This window comes from Sprattus sprattus (genome assembly GCF_963457725.1).
Source record: "Sprattus sprattus genome assembly, chromosome: 3".
NCBI classification, from domain to species: domain Eukaryota; kingdom Metazoa; phylum Chordata; class Actinopteri; order Clupeiformes; family Clupeidae; genus Sprattus; species Sprattus sprattus.
In genome coordinates, this window is record NC_137922.1 from 53,444,957 (window position 1) to 53,462,251 (window position 17,295).

Here is a 17,295-nt window from a genome sequence, read left to right on the forward strand (position 1 = left end):
TGCAGGTAGTCCACGAACAACCAATGTAAAGATGAAAAAGTCAACCACATTGATTAGTCTAACTGTCATTTTGCCGATTTCTACTTACGTTACTATTTGGCGCAATGCTGAGCACTCTAGAAATGTTGATATGTTATGTTTATGTTGCATGTAACCACATTGCTAGCTCGCTGGTCGTAGCCAGCTAGCTAGCTTGAACTGGCTGTGTGGTGCCGCGTAGCCTAACGTTAGTGATTTTGTTTTAACTCTGTTACCTTTTTTCGTGAACTTGTGAACCATGGATGGAATGCTTTACAAGTGGACTAATTATATGACAGGTAAGTTATATGTGCAAAATAGTTGTCGCAGGACAAACCGTACGAGTATTAATCTAACGAAGATGTTATCACTAAAACATGAGCTGTCACGAATTTTGGTAACAGTATGTGATTCAGTGACTGCAAGAACTTGCTATTATAAAATATGTTTTGGTGTAGAAAGGTGTCTATGAAATGATATAGCTACTAGTAATACATCAGACGTATACATGACGTACATACTTTAACATCATCTTAGCTAAACTTCATATCGCTCACATCGTAACTAACTTACCTGCACATTTGTTCTCCTTAGCTGGCATTAGCCCAACTAGTAGACTAAGAACATTAGATAGCTTGCTAGTAAGTCTAGTGTACACCCTCGTAATTTCATTACTAGATAGAAGCTGTCGTTTTATCTCTGTCGCATCAACTAAAATCAATTCACAGGATGGCAGCCACGCTGGTTTGTTTTGGACAACGGAATCATTTCTTATTATGACTCCCAAGATGATGTTGGCAAGGGGAGCAAAGGAAGTATAATGATGACTGTCTGTGAAATCAAAGGTAACATCCTTTTAAAAAAAAAATATGCGAAATCAATGGGGAGGTGTTTAAACTTTCATATCAGTCATGTTTGCTCTTGTGTCTGGACTGTGGGCCTTTCATCAGTTTGGTGCTCTTTGTAAGCAAATGTCTAACTGCTTAAATTTCACTCAAATTTCCAAATATATCATCAGTCATGGTCCGCTATTGTGTTTGAACAGTTCATTCAACTGACAATACACGACTGGAGCTTATCATACCAGGAGAGCAACATTTTTATGTAAAAGCTGTGAATGCGGCCGAGAGACAGAAGTGGTTGGTCGCCCTCGGAAGTTCTAAAGCCGGTCTCATCGATACCAGAACCAAAAAAGGGAAAGGTATAGAAAACGTCCTTGCTTTGCAATGTCGACTCATCTCAACTTTGTTTTCTGAGTTCCACCTTCTTCCAAGACTGTCCAATACATGACACAATGGACCTTGAATTCTCTGTCTTAGTCATCCCTTCAAGTGTGAAAATCACAAAATACAGTGTTTCCTTTAAAATAACAATCCTACCACCCATGCACCAACTATGTCAAAAGTGTCAAAAAGAAAAGTGTGTGCTGATCATCCCAACGTGAACTATTATTAACAGGGGATGGGGGTATCCAAACAAACACCATTTACCACTTGAAGAATGTAGAAGCCGTGACAAAGAGTGTTCACCTTGTTTTCATTGTTTCTCAAGATGTTCCCACCTCTTAAATTTGTATTAAGAATTGACAGAGACCACAGACTCTTTGAAAACCAAGATGTCGGAACTGCGACTCTACTGTGACTTACTGATGCAGCAGGTCCACACCATCCAGGAGTCAGTGGTTCAAGAAGACCAAACAAGGTCCGACACTGAGGTGACAACAAAAGCTGACTCTTGATAAGAAGATATTAATTTAAATAGCTGTAAGAGACTCAAGACTATAAGGGTTCTTCTTCTTTTTAACATTAATAGGGACAACCTTGCAGCCCCTTTGAGTTCTTTGTAGAACCTTTAACGGTTCTCCTAGAGAACAAGCTGAAAAGTCTTTCTGGCGGAGTGTTTTCAAGGTCGTTTGAAAATTTGCCTCATGAACTTATGATTTTCCTTCTTTGATTTTACTTGTTGGTTTTACAAGTGTTATAATAACATACAGCAGGCCTAAAAGTTAAAAACCGGTTCATCTTAATCGTGTGCATGGTTTGTGTTGGGTGGATTTCCACATGAAAAAGTGGAGTAAAATTCAGCACAGCTCTGATAATTTATAATTGACTTTGTTATTTATTTATTCATTTACTGACCCTATGTTTTTTGTTTAATGCTTTACTGTTTTATGCATTTTGTTTGTTAGAGTATGGAGGAAGCCTCGTCGTTACTGAGCGCAACATGCAACACCTTTATAAAGACATTGGAGGACTGCATGAAGATTGCCAACTCCAAGTTCAATACTGACCTGCTCCAGCTGACCCCTCCTGACCGTCTGATTTCTTCGGTCTCTCCATCCCCCATGCAGATGGCCCGGGTACAACAGCGCCACCATAATCACACATGTAGGGCAGCAGGGCTCTCACACAAAATAAGGAAATAAACCCTGGTTTATCTTGTCAATGTGCTTGTGTGTCCTGCTCAGACACTTATACATATTTTTTATCACTGAAATAGATAGAAGTGGTCTGAAACTATACGATATATAAATAATATACTGTTCTAAAATGGAGATGTATTCCTATGGCTAAGATTCTTGAGTTTCCTGGGCTATGATGTTTTTTTATTTTCTGTCTTTTCAGATGAAGCGGTCCATTAGTCATCCAGGGACCTACAGTTTTGACAGGTATTGTCTTCCGACACGCCAAACACAGCTGTGTTTCTAGTGAAAACATAAACAGACCGACACAGACCGACACAGACACACACACACACACACACACACACAGACACACACACAGACACAGACACACACACACACAGACACACACAGACACACACACAGACACACACACAGACACACACACAGACACACACACAGACACACACAGACACACACAGACACACACAGACACACACAGACACACACAGACACACACAGACACAGACACAGACACAGACCGACACAGACACACACACAGACACACACACAGACACAGACACACACAGACACACACAGACACGCACAGACACGCACAGACACGCACAGACACGCACAGACACGCACAGACACGCACAGACACACACAGACACACACACAGACACACACAGACACACACAGACACACACAGACACACACACACAGACACACACACACACAGACACACACAGACACACACAGACACACACAGACACACACAGACACACACAGACACACACACAGACACAGACACAGACACAGACACAGACACAGACACAGACACAGACACAGACACAGACACAGACACAGACACAGACACAGACACAGACACAGACACAGACACAGACACAGACACAGACACACACAGCTTCTGCTCTGTTGTATTATTCTGTCATTTGAATTGGGCCTGTCTGCCCCTCCCAAGGTCAAGCCATTTGCCAAAGGACGGGCTCCCGCCGCTGCCACTCGCGCCGTCGCAGAGGTCGTCTCAGAGACGCACGCGCACGTGTTCAGACACGGACACACTCAGCGACAGCTGCACAGAGGAGACAGACAGTGAGTCACCCAGCCAGCTCTGCTCTGCTCGGCCCTGCTCATCCAACTCTAGCACAGATCTGTCATGCCCCTCCCAACCCAGTTTAGCTTAGCAGTTTAGCATGGAAAGCTGCTTCAAAGCTCTGTGTGATTTAAAACAATTTTTTTTTGTTTATTTGTTTAAAATTCTGTGTTTGTTATGCATATGTTCACGAGACGTATGCTAGTACACACAGAGGCTTGATCTCTCGGCCTAGAGTGCAGTACAGCTTCTGTTCCTACATGTATGTCTTGGATAGAAGTTGAGGAAGTATGAAGTTTTCAAGTAGTTCAAGGTCTCCTCAAAGCTGAAGAGTCAAACTTTCATGCGCTAAAAAGAGGAAGTAAGCAGTTTTGACCTCTCTGGTTGTCTCTTCCATCTGTAGGAACGTTGCCATATTCCAAAGCCACTGTCAACGGAGACTCTGCTCCCAGCATTCCTGAAGAAACAAGCATAAATGCCAACAGGAACGAGAGGTCTGGGTCGGACATGGACACTCCAGAGTCGGACCTTTCGCTCTGAAAACAGGCATTCTTTGTTTGCTTTATTTTCAAAATTCCTTTGTCTTTTAAAATCTTTTACTTTAATAGATACTGCTATGCAGTCTCAACTTGCATTGCATTACTGGTATTGTAGGAAATATACTATAGTATTATTTCCTTTGCAAGCATTTATTCGCACTTTAAAAAGATGGAGATGAATGTTTGTATACGTAAAGGTATTTTTAAATGTCGTCAAACCCAGGTCATGAGACGTCTTGACTGATACGGAGATGTGGTAGCAACTCATCAGTGTGTTTTGCAGACGTTCATCTGCAGGTTCAGCGGCAGCCTTTTCAAATGAAAACCTACAGAGAACCTTTGGTTACTGTGGGGAGTCGAGTCCATGTTCCATGGCAAGTCAAACAGCCACTGGGATACTATTTAAATTACAACCACTTTTACAGAAGGAGGGTGTCGTCATTTTAGCCTAAATTATAGAGTAAGTTTAGGGGTCTCATAAAGCTACTTAGAAAATCTGTGTTTACATCATGTAGCTTATGGTGACGGATATGTATTTTGTATTCAAGCTTCTTCCAGATTTTACACTATTTCTGGGATATGTGTCAGATACAGCCCCTTTTCCAAAAAATGGAAAAGGGGTTTCCATGGAGGTTTTTTCCCCCAAAAGATCCCACTTGTATTTGTTCTCTTACTTTATAACAATTTTGTGTGCAGTTGCAAGGCTATAGGTGGTTTAAGGTGGTAGGTGGTATACATTTGCCTGTAAGCTCCAGAATGAAAAGGTCAAATTGATTAGACTGGGTTAGTTACTGTACTACTGTATCTGACAAAAATCCCTGTGAATGGTACTATGGTACTATGTACCAAACCGACCAGAACCACTGTAGACAAAGTACATATTTGTCCCCAAAAGCAAAATGATGAGGTATAAAACATTTCTACGTAGCCTTTTTGAACCCCTTTTTTGAATTTGATACCTCTGTAAAAGTGGCTGTCACTTGAAAAATAATGACCCCCTCCATTGCTATAATATAATAATTTGGGCTTTCATACTGATTTATTTTCCACCAGAAAAAAAAAACGAAATAATTGTGAGAGAAAAAAAATTGTTGCATTGACATGGAATAGCTCTGTGCCAATGAGTAATGTGGTTGTCAAAGCAGCTCTCTTCTATGTAAGAAAAAACACAGGCAAATACTTCCCGTGGACCAGTGTTTTCTGGAAAAAAGTGAGTGTCACTTTATTTATTTTTATGTTTTCTAAAGATGTTCTGAAGAATGTGCACTGCTCACATTATGTCCATCCCCTAACTGCTCTGCCTTAACCCCGGGTCTTCGCATGGAAGGATGTCTCTGACTATTGATGTCTCTGACTATTGACAAGTACTGATTTGTGAGAAGTTAACATGTACAATAAATATATGGAATAAGGAAATATTTACACTTTTACGTTTGTACAACCTACTTCTTACATAAATCACTCGACCATTGCACAATAGAATGGTTCTTTAATGTTACAACTTACAATGTAAGTAGAGTATTGTTGAGGGTTTATTATGAGTTGTGAAGTTGTCCTGGTGCGTTAACAATGAAAATGACAATGAAAATGTTTTGTGCAGTATGTTAACATGACATTATTTCACTATTCAGTTATTCAATCGTATAGAAAAATCATGAAAGGACCAAACTGAGCTTAAGGCCAAGAGGACTCTCAGTACCTCATTCAAGTCTCTTAAGTAACTAAAGACTTATTTTTTCTGAAGATTTCCAGTTGACCTTCCTTTCAAAAGCCAGTGCATTTGGCTGTATGTGATTTGCTCTAAGTTTCAAGGTCTTCCATTTTCTAAAGTCTCCAGACTCTGCTGCAAAAGACTTAATATAGTTAACCCTTCATTCACCATTTGTATGAATGGTTTGCGAAGAGTGTTTTTAATTTAGAGACAGAATGTTTTCACCTGTTCATTTGATTAACATTGATTAAATATATTTCTTTTTAGGAAAGAGTAGAAAATCTTGTTATATATTACCCCAAAATGAGGCATAGATTCACAGCACAGTGACACGTTTAATTCCTTTAAATCGTAAAATGTTAAAGAAATCATTGGATTTCATTCACCAGTTCTGCCACTAATTTTGTTGTGTGTTTGGTCAAGAAAATGCTGTCCTACTTCCTCCATTTCTAAAATGAACTTCAAAATCTGACAACACAGTTGCATTAAGTCGCGGTCACATAAAGCAATTTTTTTAGTTGATAAAATATGCAAACATTAATCAATAGTCAGCACACCTCCATGTCTTCTAATTTAACAGGACACAAAACATTTCATTAACAATGTCTGAGCGCCTGTAAGTCATTCATTGGAGCCCATAATAGATGTTTTGTAAAGCCTGTATTCAGGGAAATCTTGTCTTTCAAAGAATACATTTGGATACTCTTGTATTCGTGACAGAATTAGGACTAGTTTCAGCAGCAGAATGAGGATTGTATCCATGAGGCATCTCAAATATCTGAAAGGCACTTGAAATAGCTCAGGGCTCCAGGTAACCACTGAGAATACCATTCTGTTAGTGACTAAAGTGGTGGGACTGTGTTCTGAGGATAGGTAATGGGGCTTTACAGAGATTCACACTGATTTAAGGTCAGTTTTAGTTTGTTTTTGGTTGTAGCAATGTAATGGTTCATAGTTGAAATTCCTAATACTCAAATTATTATTTAATTTTAAAAGCTTTGCATAAAAACTTTCAGTTGTAAGAAAAAAAAAATATATAATGCACTTCAAGATGGTGATATAAAAGTTGCGTGATGTAGTCTTGTTCCATTTCACTGAAGACCAATAAGGGGATGCTCCTGGCAAAGAAATGTCCAAGAGCCGTGCCGCCGTGCTCACGCGGGAGAGATGGTGCTGCCGCACAATGGCTGCTCAGGCTCCGGGGAGTCTCTCAGTCAGCAGCTTGAAGTGAGAGCTGGCCCACAGCGCCCGCCTAGAGCCAGCATGGGGCTTCTCCCGCCAGATGGCTCACGGTGGAGACAATACTGGTATCCCCATGGCTGTCAGGCCTACAGACAGGCAGACAGGACACGGCATGTAGTGTGTGTGTATGTGTGTGTCCAGTGTGAAGATGCTAATCGCAACAGGGACAGGCCCTACAGGTCGCTTTAGTAGCTAGGTCAAAGAGGAACAGTGATCTGTTGTAGCCAGTCCAGATGGTGTGTGTGTGTGTTTTTGTATAATGATCCAATTTAGGTTAGTTTTGCATGCATGTTTAAGCACCTAGTAAAAGCTACGATGGACACCTTGAAACACGCAGTGGGTCAGGCAAATGTGAAGCGAATCATATTGTATTGGGTGTAGTGTTAATATTCCGGAAACACAACCACAACTGAACAAAGTCTTTAATTCCCTATGTAAAAAAAGTTTTTTGAACTAGGTTTAAAAAGCTCTGTCTGAACATTGCTAACACTCCCAAATTTCAGGAGCTAACCTTCTTAAACGACCCCTGTCATAGACATGAACAATCTTTTATATTGAGGATTAAATAGATACATAAGTAAATAATTAAATAGATGAAAACATAAATAAATCACTCAAAATGTTACGTCACAACTAGACTGTATCAGGATACTTAAACTGCTACAGAGCTTAATCTGTCTATAGCAAAACACAAAATCTAGAATTTCTGGAGACCGTTTTAGGCTGAAGGCTATTTGGGCGAGCTCCTGAGATGTTATCAGTGTCTCTCTTGGTGTTTTGATCCTCACTGGCAACGTCAGAGGGAGAATCCGGAGAATCAGAGGACATGCCACTCTTCTTTCTGTCTGGATGCTCAGAGACTGCAAGGGTAAAGCAGAGGTCAGTCTTGTTATGATGCAGTTATACTTTGTTTTTATTAATTTGGCAGGCATTTTGCCATACATGGACTTCCATTCATCCATTCCTAGTCATAATACAAACCAGAACCATAACCCATGCAAGTGTTTAACTTCTGTCGTTGCTTTTAGAGCAAATTTGCTTTTCTAAATACCCCCATTACTTTTTTTTGGTCAGACACAAATTAAGTGACCCCTCCCCTGTCACTGTACCCCTAGAACAGTCACCAAGTCTTCCTGCGCAAATACAGAATGAATCATTGATAACTCTGCACTGATAACAGCCTGACAGTCCAGCAGACCTTTCGTTATTTGCCTTGCCTTATAGATGGTCATGGTAATCTTAATGAGCCGTGTCAAGCTTATTTACCCCTGACCCCATATGATTACCCATCACCACCGTGCTGCCGTGTCTCACCTCTGCGGCTCTGGACCCTGCCCTCCGGGGCGTCCCTGTAGAGCTCCTCCGGGTCCCTTCCCATGATCTGTTCCTCGGAGGCGTGGAGGTTCTCCAGGAGGAAGTAAGTGGTCATCAGGCCCTTGCCCTTCACCTCGATTTCCCCCCGCTCGCTGATGTCGAAGCCTTTGCCCTCCAGGGCCCTGCAGAGGACAAGGATAACGAGACCTCAGGACCCAGGGCTGGCTGTGCTAATTAAGTGCTGAACAAGAGGCTTGTGCTTGGGTCACAGTATTCCCTAAGCCCCCCTCCAGTATTCTATTCTCCTTTGTGGTGAGTGAGCAGTTGGCCATTTGTGTCTGACCAATGCATTCATCTGTTCGTTTACAATATATAGAGAAAGAGGAGTTACTTATCCATCTAAGGACATATGTCTTTAAATCTGGAATCTTATAACTAAACATAAAATGTGACTATACTGTATATGGAAATAATTAAAATGTAATGAAATCATCACAACAAATACATGATCGTACTGTATGTACTGTAGGGTAAAGTGTTTTGGGGTTATGATTGTTTTTCCGAAAACATTAATAGTCCTTTTTTTAACATAGCAACATCTTGGACACTTCTATGGAACCTGGCATTCGGATTGCATGTGAGGAGGAATGCTGGTGTGGGCTGTTGAAGGTTTTTTGAATGAGGCAGACATACATTAGGAATAGCACATGTGCAGAAACAGACTTTCCAAGTGCAGTGTCCCTGTGCTGTCTGTTAACACTGTTCCATTGTTATCAGCTCATGTCCACCGTTTTTGATTTCATGTTTATTGTTTACCTGTCTGAAGGTATCAAGGAAGTCTTAGCTATAACGCCATACATGTAGTACAATGCATGGCCATATTCACCATTGGTTGGTAGAGATCTATAATGAGCTTTAAACTAATTTGAGCTGTAAAGCATTGCATATAAGCATAATATTAATATAAATATATTATTTAAGTGTAGGGCATCTCTATCAGGGTGATGTAGTTCTCTACCAATAAAACCATATATAGAAACATACCGGTATGTCATTATATAACCTTCTAGACTTTGATTTGCATTGTTTACAAAAGCAAGTAGGCTTTGTGTCAGCTCTATTCGGAGCACTTACCTGTATGTGAATGGACTCATGTGAATGTGGTCAGGAACCCCGTGGCTTTCCATGCGAGAGGCAGTGTTGACCGTGTCTCCAAACAGGCAGTACCGTGGCATCTTCTCCCCCACCACCCCAGCCAACACAGGCCCAGTGTGGAGACCCACTCGGATCTACCACACAGAACACACAACCAGAAGGTAATGTTGGTGCGTTGACAACTCAGCTTGGCTATATTTTTAGCCAGACTTAAAACATTTTCACTTTTTCTGAAGAGTCTCACTCACACGAGGGACACCCATCTGCTTCGGAAGCATTACTCGCTACTAAGCTTTGGCCTTAGGTGCATCCAAATCATATTTATGTAGTGAATGTGACTTACATAATTCACCTTTGTTATAGTGTGGTTCGACACACCGTTGTCATACATACATATGAACGTATAATGCATACTGTATGACTGACTGTTACGGGATCGTGGTCCCTTTAAATATCCATTGTTGATTATGACGTTGCTTGTTTGGTCACGGTTCAACGCCATCTTGTTTATCGGTTTTATGCTTGTGAAATTAAACGAGTCACACATTTGTGTCCTCAACGTGAGAAGTTGTCTGATGTATTAATGCAATTTCCACATGTATGAATTGAATGAGGGAATAGGCTGAACTTGTTTAAGTACTTCCTTTCTGTATGTGTGCTTGGCTCAGAGGACTGCTTGTACCTGTATGGGCTCTCCTGTGATAGGGCTGGTCACCTCCCTCGCAGCAATGCGCATCCCAAGAGCAAAGTTGGCCACCCTCTCCGCATGCGGCTCTGTTGAAATTGGCACACCGCCAACTACCATGTACGCGTCACCAATCGTCTCAACCTGACAAAAATATGTGGCCATGAGGCCATGGTTCAAATGTTATCTATGGCAAGGCAGCAACAGAAAGGTTTTTACAGGAAACGAAATGGCATCAATCGACACAAGGAACTCGTGCTTTTTTTACTCAATGCCATCTGACCTTATATACATCATGAATGCTTGTGAGGCGGTCAAACTTTGAGTACATGGAGTTCAGCATGTGGACAATCTGAATTGGCTCACAGGCAGCGCAGATGTTGGTGAAGGTCACAACATCACTGAAGAGAATGGTGCAGACTTCAAACTCTCCTGTGAAAGACATTTGTAACAAACTGCCCATTGACCTTCACCTTCACAGGGTCAAGCTAATAGGCTTGCCTACAATGTAGAAATTGTGCACACACACACACACACACACACACACACACACACACACACACACACACACACACACACACACACACACCTGCTTCCACTTTCTTTCCCTCCTTCAGCTGGTTGGCAACGTGTCGGGGCAGCATAGCGTAGAGCAGTGTCTCTGTCTTCTTCTTCTCCACCTCCAGGTTGCGCGACAGGATGCGCAGCTCCTCCTTTTTGCGCTCCAGCTGATTGGAGAGCTCGATCTCGGCCAGCCGCTGCTGGTTGAGAAGGATGAGGTCACGCGTTGTGTCGTGCTGCGCAATGTCGGCAAGGTGGAGGCCGCGCTCCTCCAGCTCCTGAAGGCTGCGCAGTTTCGGTGAGCACAGATACACCATGCACTCCAAAGACTCCATCCACACCATCTGTCCTAAAAAAACGCGCAACACACACACACACACACACACACACACACACACACACACACACACACACACACACACACACACACACACACACACACACATAAAAACACACAGCTAGTTTTAAGCAATGTAGATTTAATTACCACATTATCTCACTGTGATGAGATGTGTTTAGTTACACTATGAGATTCAATTGAGGCCAGTTCTTCCCGGCTTAAGACTGAAAGCCCTTGGCCAAAAAGACCATCAAAATAATTTTCGCTCATTTCAGAGTGATGGGAATGGGTGCCCCACAAAAGATTTTTTTTGGTAAGGTAAAAAAAAACTATTCATCTCTTTCCGCACTAAAGTAGACTTGAGGCAGCAATTATTATGCCCTTTGATGTGTTGACCAATATGGAGTAAATGAGCACTTGCCAATCCTGCAAGAAACTTAAAAGAAGAAGGTAAAATATGGCTATGGCTGTGGCCCATTTACCTCTGAGCTTCAGCAAGGCCTGCTGCTGGGTGCACTGGGGCATCATCTCCCGCCGTGTCTTTAGCACAAACTGGCTGTTGATGAACTTCTTGATGCTGTCGATGTTGAAGGTGACCTGGGGGTGGACAATGCTGAAGTACTCGTCCAGACGGATGTCCATGGTCTGGAGGCCAGGTACAAACTTCTGGATGTTGACACCTGTCTGCTTCACTCGCAGCTACCGGAGACAAACAACATACTCTTACCTTAAAAGGCTGGTAAGTTAGGGCCCATAATCCTCTTAGCCTACCTTGGCTGCCTTTCTCTCTGAATGCCCTTAGGCCCTTGTGGAAACCCATTCAGACAATTCAATAGCATACCTTTGTTAACAACCTGTAGAACTGATATGGTAAAACCCTTCAAAAATAATCTTTTGCAATATTCACTATTTAGTGATTCATTTAATGCTTATACAGATTCTATCTTTGTTCATACTAAGAAGACAATCTGCTGCAACACTCATAAACATGCTAAAAATAAGCCTAATAAATGAAGCATCAATGACACTGCAAGCACTCAACTTCATTGATGGAATGTGGTGGGCTTCATTACAAATTGCATGTATTGCAACCATTAAAGATTTGTCACTTTAACAGTGACATAATCTTGAAAGAGCAAGACAAACAAATAAAAACAAAGCAATAAAACCATTTATTCCTCACCCATAGAAATTACCGGACCAAATACCCTTACCAATTCATTAATTTAATGTAAAGCCAGCATTTGTAAAGCGCGACAGGAAGAAAAACCTTTGAAGAAGAAATCACATCTCACATGTTTATCAAAGACGATGTGAAAAGGAAAGGCATTGCAGAAAGCCTTCTCCTCAATCCACAGCCTCTTTGGGTATTGTGGGATGAACTCAGCAAGGAGGTTTCCTGGGAGCACAGCAACAGACATGAGACCGGCTTAACAAAATAAGTAAATACTGCAAACTCTTTCTAAAGCAATAGCCCTGTATTACTGCTTGGTTAAATCTAACGAATATATTCTTTAGAGCAACGCTGAGACAAACCTTGGCCAAATCGAACAATGCTCCTGACAATGTCCCAAGGTGCTCTCTTCCTTGGACATGCAGTAAGGTTGCTGTATCTGTCCTTCAGTCTCTTCATGGTCTCCTCCACCTCCTGTTTTACAAATACCAGTTGCTATGGTTATATGGTAATACATATATATTATTTTTCCTCCCCTACTGGCCCCTTTGTGATTAACATTTGTAGTCAGAGTTGAACTTATTAAACTCTAGTATGAGATCAATGTTCATGCTTGCTTGACAGAAAGACAGTAAAAGAAAACATAGCCTTTTGATTTCTATTTCTATTTCTATTTCTATTTCTATTTCTATGGAATTGTGCCTGTGACACAAGTCACTGTTACTTTATGTTTTTGCTGACCAGTTCTGATAAAAACAACATCTATTTCAAAAAAACATTCTGCAGAGCACAAACATAGACAAACATATCAGTTAAAACTGTTAGAATGCCTCCAACTGACTCAAATAATCAACAGAACCTTTTTTTTTTGTTGCTGTTTACCTAGATCTAGCATTAGCAACCATTCAAAGCTGTCTATGGTGCAACAATGACGAAGCATGGTTTTCAGTAATAATGAGCCTTACAATGTTCATTTACTTTCAAAAAAATGTTTCACTGAAACACTTTTTTGTTGACAATCCAGCTGGGTCTTAAATAAAAAAAAGAGAATGGTAGAATGATAAAAGGATGGTAATGGACTTTGTCAACAAACAAAGCAGCTAACACAGGGTGGGAACTTCTTATCAACACCATTGTTCTCTAAAAGTGGAACCTATGACTTTTGTGGTTCCATTTTCTATTGAGCACCAGTGATTACAGACTCACACTGGCCTTCTTGTCTTCCTCTTTCTGGACTTTGGACTGTCCATCACTTGGCAGGGGTCTCCTCTGTGCCTGGTTTGGCCTCTGTACCACAAGGAAGACCACATGTTCCTTCTTCCCAGTACGCTCAATCTCCTCTGACTGGTTGAGCACGGTCATGTCCACCTCACTATCAAAGAAGTCTTTAGCTACCGCCTCTATAATGCCTACAGAGTTTGAGAAAAAAAAAATATTGAAGATGAAATGTGAGACCAAATAAATGGCAGTTCATAGCAGTAGTAGTGTAGTGACTGATGTTGTTTCTCACCTGGCACTATGTGATACAAGCCTTTACGGTCAGAGTAGTAATGGAGCAGCATTCTGCCGTCGTTCATTTTCTCAACCCGAAAGGAGGGTGCATTCATCTCCTGCAACAAGGTAACCCATGACATAATCTGACATGTCCTTTACTTTATGAGAAATACAAAAGAGACTGGAATAAAAAGGACATAGAGCACCAATAAAGTACATAAACCTTCCCTCCATGAACACGCAGATTGATACTTTGGCTTTGCTGTGGTGATGTCAACAGACCAGAACACGTTTTCAGAAGAAAGACAATATAGTATGAAAGAAAATTTAAGTTCATACACATGGCCTTCATGAAAACTTTGGAACAAAGCAGCAACTACTCATTCATTCATTCCTAAGAGTTCCATTCCATTTTTTTGGAAGAAACCTTCAGGGGTTAGTGTAAAGACGAACCCTTTTGTCTCTGATGATAATGCTGTAGACTCACTTCATAGGACAATGCCAAGTAACTGTGGAGAGCATCCAGGTTTTCGATAAACTCCACCAGGTTGCCACCAAGTGTGCGCAGCATGGTGTCATAGCCAGACATCTTGCAGAAGCTGAAGAAGTACTCACCAAAGAGTTTAAGCACCACCTCTGAGGACAGATCTGTACAGAATGACGGTAATGGGGTAACTTAACAGACACATACAAAGTTAGTTATAGATTTATAAAGGAACGTCAGTACTAATTCAGTACTAGTTCAACCTGACTAGTGAAGCCAATCTTTGCTCCTGCATATCACTGTTACTTTATGTTTTTGCTGACCAGTTCTGATAAAAACAACATCTATTTCAAAAAAACATTCTGCAAAGCACAAACATAGACAAACATATCAGTTAAAACTGTTAGAATGCCTCCAACTGACTCAAATAATCAACAGAACCTTTTTTTTGTTGTTGCTGTTTACCTAGACCTAGCATTAGCAACCATTCAAAGCTGTCTATGGTCTAGTTATAGATTTATAAAGGAACGTCAGTACTAATTCAGTACTAGTTCAACCTGACTAGTGAAGCCAATCTTTGCTCCTGCATATCACTTGCAAGCTGACCCTGAAACAGTGAAAGGAACAATGTGGCCTAATCCTATCACATTTAACCTGCGATAAAATGCACAGCATCTTTGAGTGTCTGGTTATACAGTGGGGAAAACAAGTATTTGAACCCCTACCGATTTCGCAAGTTTGGCCACTTGCAAAGAAATGTGTGATCTAGAATTGTATTGGTAGGTGTATTTTAACAGTGAGAAACAGAATATCAACAAAAAAATTCAGAAAACTGCATATTATAACATTTATGACTTAAAAAATAAAAATAAGTATTTGAACCCCCAAGCAAACAGCAAGAATTCTGGATCACAATGACCAGTTATGTGCCCAAGAAGCACACAGATTAGTCCTCATTAGGTATAACAAGGTACACCTGATCTCAACTGGTGACGTTTATAAAAGAAACCTGTCCAAAGAATCATACTTCACACCTTCAACCTCACCACCATGGGCAAGACCAAAGAGTTGTCCAAGGACGTCAGAGATAAGATTGTAGACCTGCACAAGGCTGGAATGGGCTACAAAACCATTGGCAAGCAGCTTGGTGAGAAGCAGGCAACTATTGGTGCGATTATTCGTAAATGGAAGCAACACCAAACAAATGTTAATCGCTCTAGGTCTGGGCTCCATGCAAGATATCCCCTCGTGCGGTATCAGTGATCATTCGAAAGGTGCAGAATAACCCCAGAACTACACAGGGGGAGCTTGTGAATGATCTCAAGGCAGCTGGAACCAGTCACCAAGAAAACCATTGGCAACACACCACAACACATAACTGGTCATTGTGATCCAGAATTCTTGCTGTTTGCTTGGGGGTTCAAATACTTATTTTTTTGCATCAAATGCAAATAAAGTCATAAATGTTATAAAATGCAGTTTTCTGGATTTTTTTGTTGATATTCTGTTTCTCACTGTTAATATACACCTACCATTACAATTATAGATCACACATTTCTTTGCAAGTGGCCAAACTTGTGAAATTGGGAGGGGTTCAAATACTTATTTTCCCCACTGTATATACTCAGATGTTCCAAACCCTTCAGATTTGCTTCTCAGTAAGTCCAGTAGAATTAGGTGTGCTCTGTCACTGCTGTTGCATAACACTGTTCTACACCTGGGAGGATGGTCCCATGAGGGCTGCTCAGGTGTGCAAATCTATCACAGAGTCACACCTTTACCTGTCCAGTGGCTCAAGTAACAGAGGGACGAGTGACACAACAACACCTCCTCTCCCAAACAGGGATCTCCAGCGGGGAAATTGTTAGCACCTATGTGGACACGAAAAGCCACTGCAGTCTGCCTCTCTCCCAAGGATAAAGTCGATCGAATCACGGCCAGCTTAGAGAATAGCGCCATAAACACTTTCACACTCCTCACAAAAATACACTGCACCGGGCCTTATGCTGTTCTTTGTGTTATTGCCACAATAACCTGATTTAACAAGCGGGCACATTATGTCGTAGGTGGAGAGAGGTAGAAAGGCGCAGCAAAGGTTCACTCACCCAGCATAGTGCAAGCCTCCTGGACCAGCCTCAGGGTCATGATGTCATCGTAAATTTCATAAGTCATAAATGTGTCCTGGACCTCTGCCAGTGTCCTGTGGAGGGAAGTACGGTTAGGTCCAGCTGTCATATAGATACCACAACAGCCATACACACACACCACAACTTTGGATGGAATGGATACAAGCTGTAAAACACATACTAAAGTCAAAAGTCAAAGTGTGTTTATTGTTGTATGTACCAAATTGCTTCAGCACAGCAAAATTCTTACGACTTGGCCAGCATCATCATCTACGCAGTAGACGTCATACAGATAACATATACCAGAAAATAACATAAAACTCTATAACATACTATGTCAAAGCCATTATGCTGATGGATCACCTGAGGTAAAAATTACTCCATGCTAACTGATCAGAAAGTATAAAAAAGGCACCTTAGTTTTTCCCAAGCATCTTCACCAAACTTCTCTATGACCAGAGACTTCAAACAGGTGTTTATGAAACCGTACTGCACAGAGAAGAGAAGCAACATGAACTCTAGGTCAAAAATAATCTTAAGGCATAAAATGTTAGTAAAATGAGTGCACACTTACCATTTTCTTTCTGTAGTGCTCCAAACCTTGTTTACACTCTCCCTGTCGTCACAGTATGTCACAGCACTAGACTCATGTCTCACATCCACACACACACACCCACACACACACACACACACACACACACACACACACACACACACACACACACACTATCTCTCTCTCAATAGGGGAGGGATCTGAGGGAGCTAGAAAGAGAGAGAGGGACGTATGTGCGAGAGAGAGGGAGAGACAGAGCGTCGGTCTCATTACATGCCTTATTCAGATGATTTTGTACTGAGTGCCTGCATAAGCTACATAGAGTTTAGAATATCTGCACGGGCTACACAGATTGTAGTGATGGTACCCAATTATCAGTTA

At 41.3% G+C, this 17,295-nt stretch overlaps 2 protein-coding genes across 2 annotated transcripts; one reads left to right on the forward strand and one right to left on the reverse strand.

Annotated features, from left to right (window-relative positions):
• plekha3 (pleckstrin homology domain containing, family A (phosphoinositide binding specific) member 3) lies at positions 1 to 5,440 on the forward strand. Its single transcript, XM_080834732.1, has 8 exons — positions 1 to 317; positions 747 to 863; positions 1,064 to 1,219; positions 1,599 to 1,732; positions 2,207 to 2,377; positions 2,643 to 2,686; positions 3,405 to 3,535; positions 3,940 to 5,440. Exons 1-8 carry the CDS (start codon positions 278 to 280, stop codon positions 4,074 to 4,076), a joined length of 930 nt encoding a protein of 309 aa, XP_080690858.1. The 5' UTR covers positions 1 to 277; the 3' UTR covers positions 4,077 to 5,440.
• A 2,266-nt stretch (positions 5,441 to 7,706) lies between these two features.
• On the reverse strand, positions 7,707 to 16,844 carry gucy1b2 (guanylate cyclase 1, soluble, beta 2; the record flags this gene model as incomplete). Its single annotated transcript, XM_080835860.1, has 14 exons — positions 16,777 to 16,844; positions 16,341 to 16,435; positions 14,239 to 14,399; positions 13,768 to 13,867; positions 13,470 to 13,666; positions 12,620 to 12,731; positions 12,379 to 12,482; positions 11,566 to 11,782; positions 10,772 to 11,092; positions 10,466 to 10,614; positions 10,180 to 10,326; positions 9,477 to 9,631; positions 8,343 to 8,524; positions 7,707 to 7,888 (listed from the first exon to the last, which is right to left on the reverse strand). Exons 2-14 carry the CDS (start codon positions 16,405 to 16,407, stop codon positions 7,707 to 7,709), a joined length of 2,094 nt encoding a protein of 697 aa, XP_080691986.1. The 5' UTR covers positions 16,408 to 16,435; positions 16,777 to 16,844.
• Between the last annotated feature and the right edge of the window lie 451 nt (positions 16,845 to 17,295).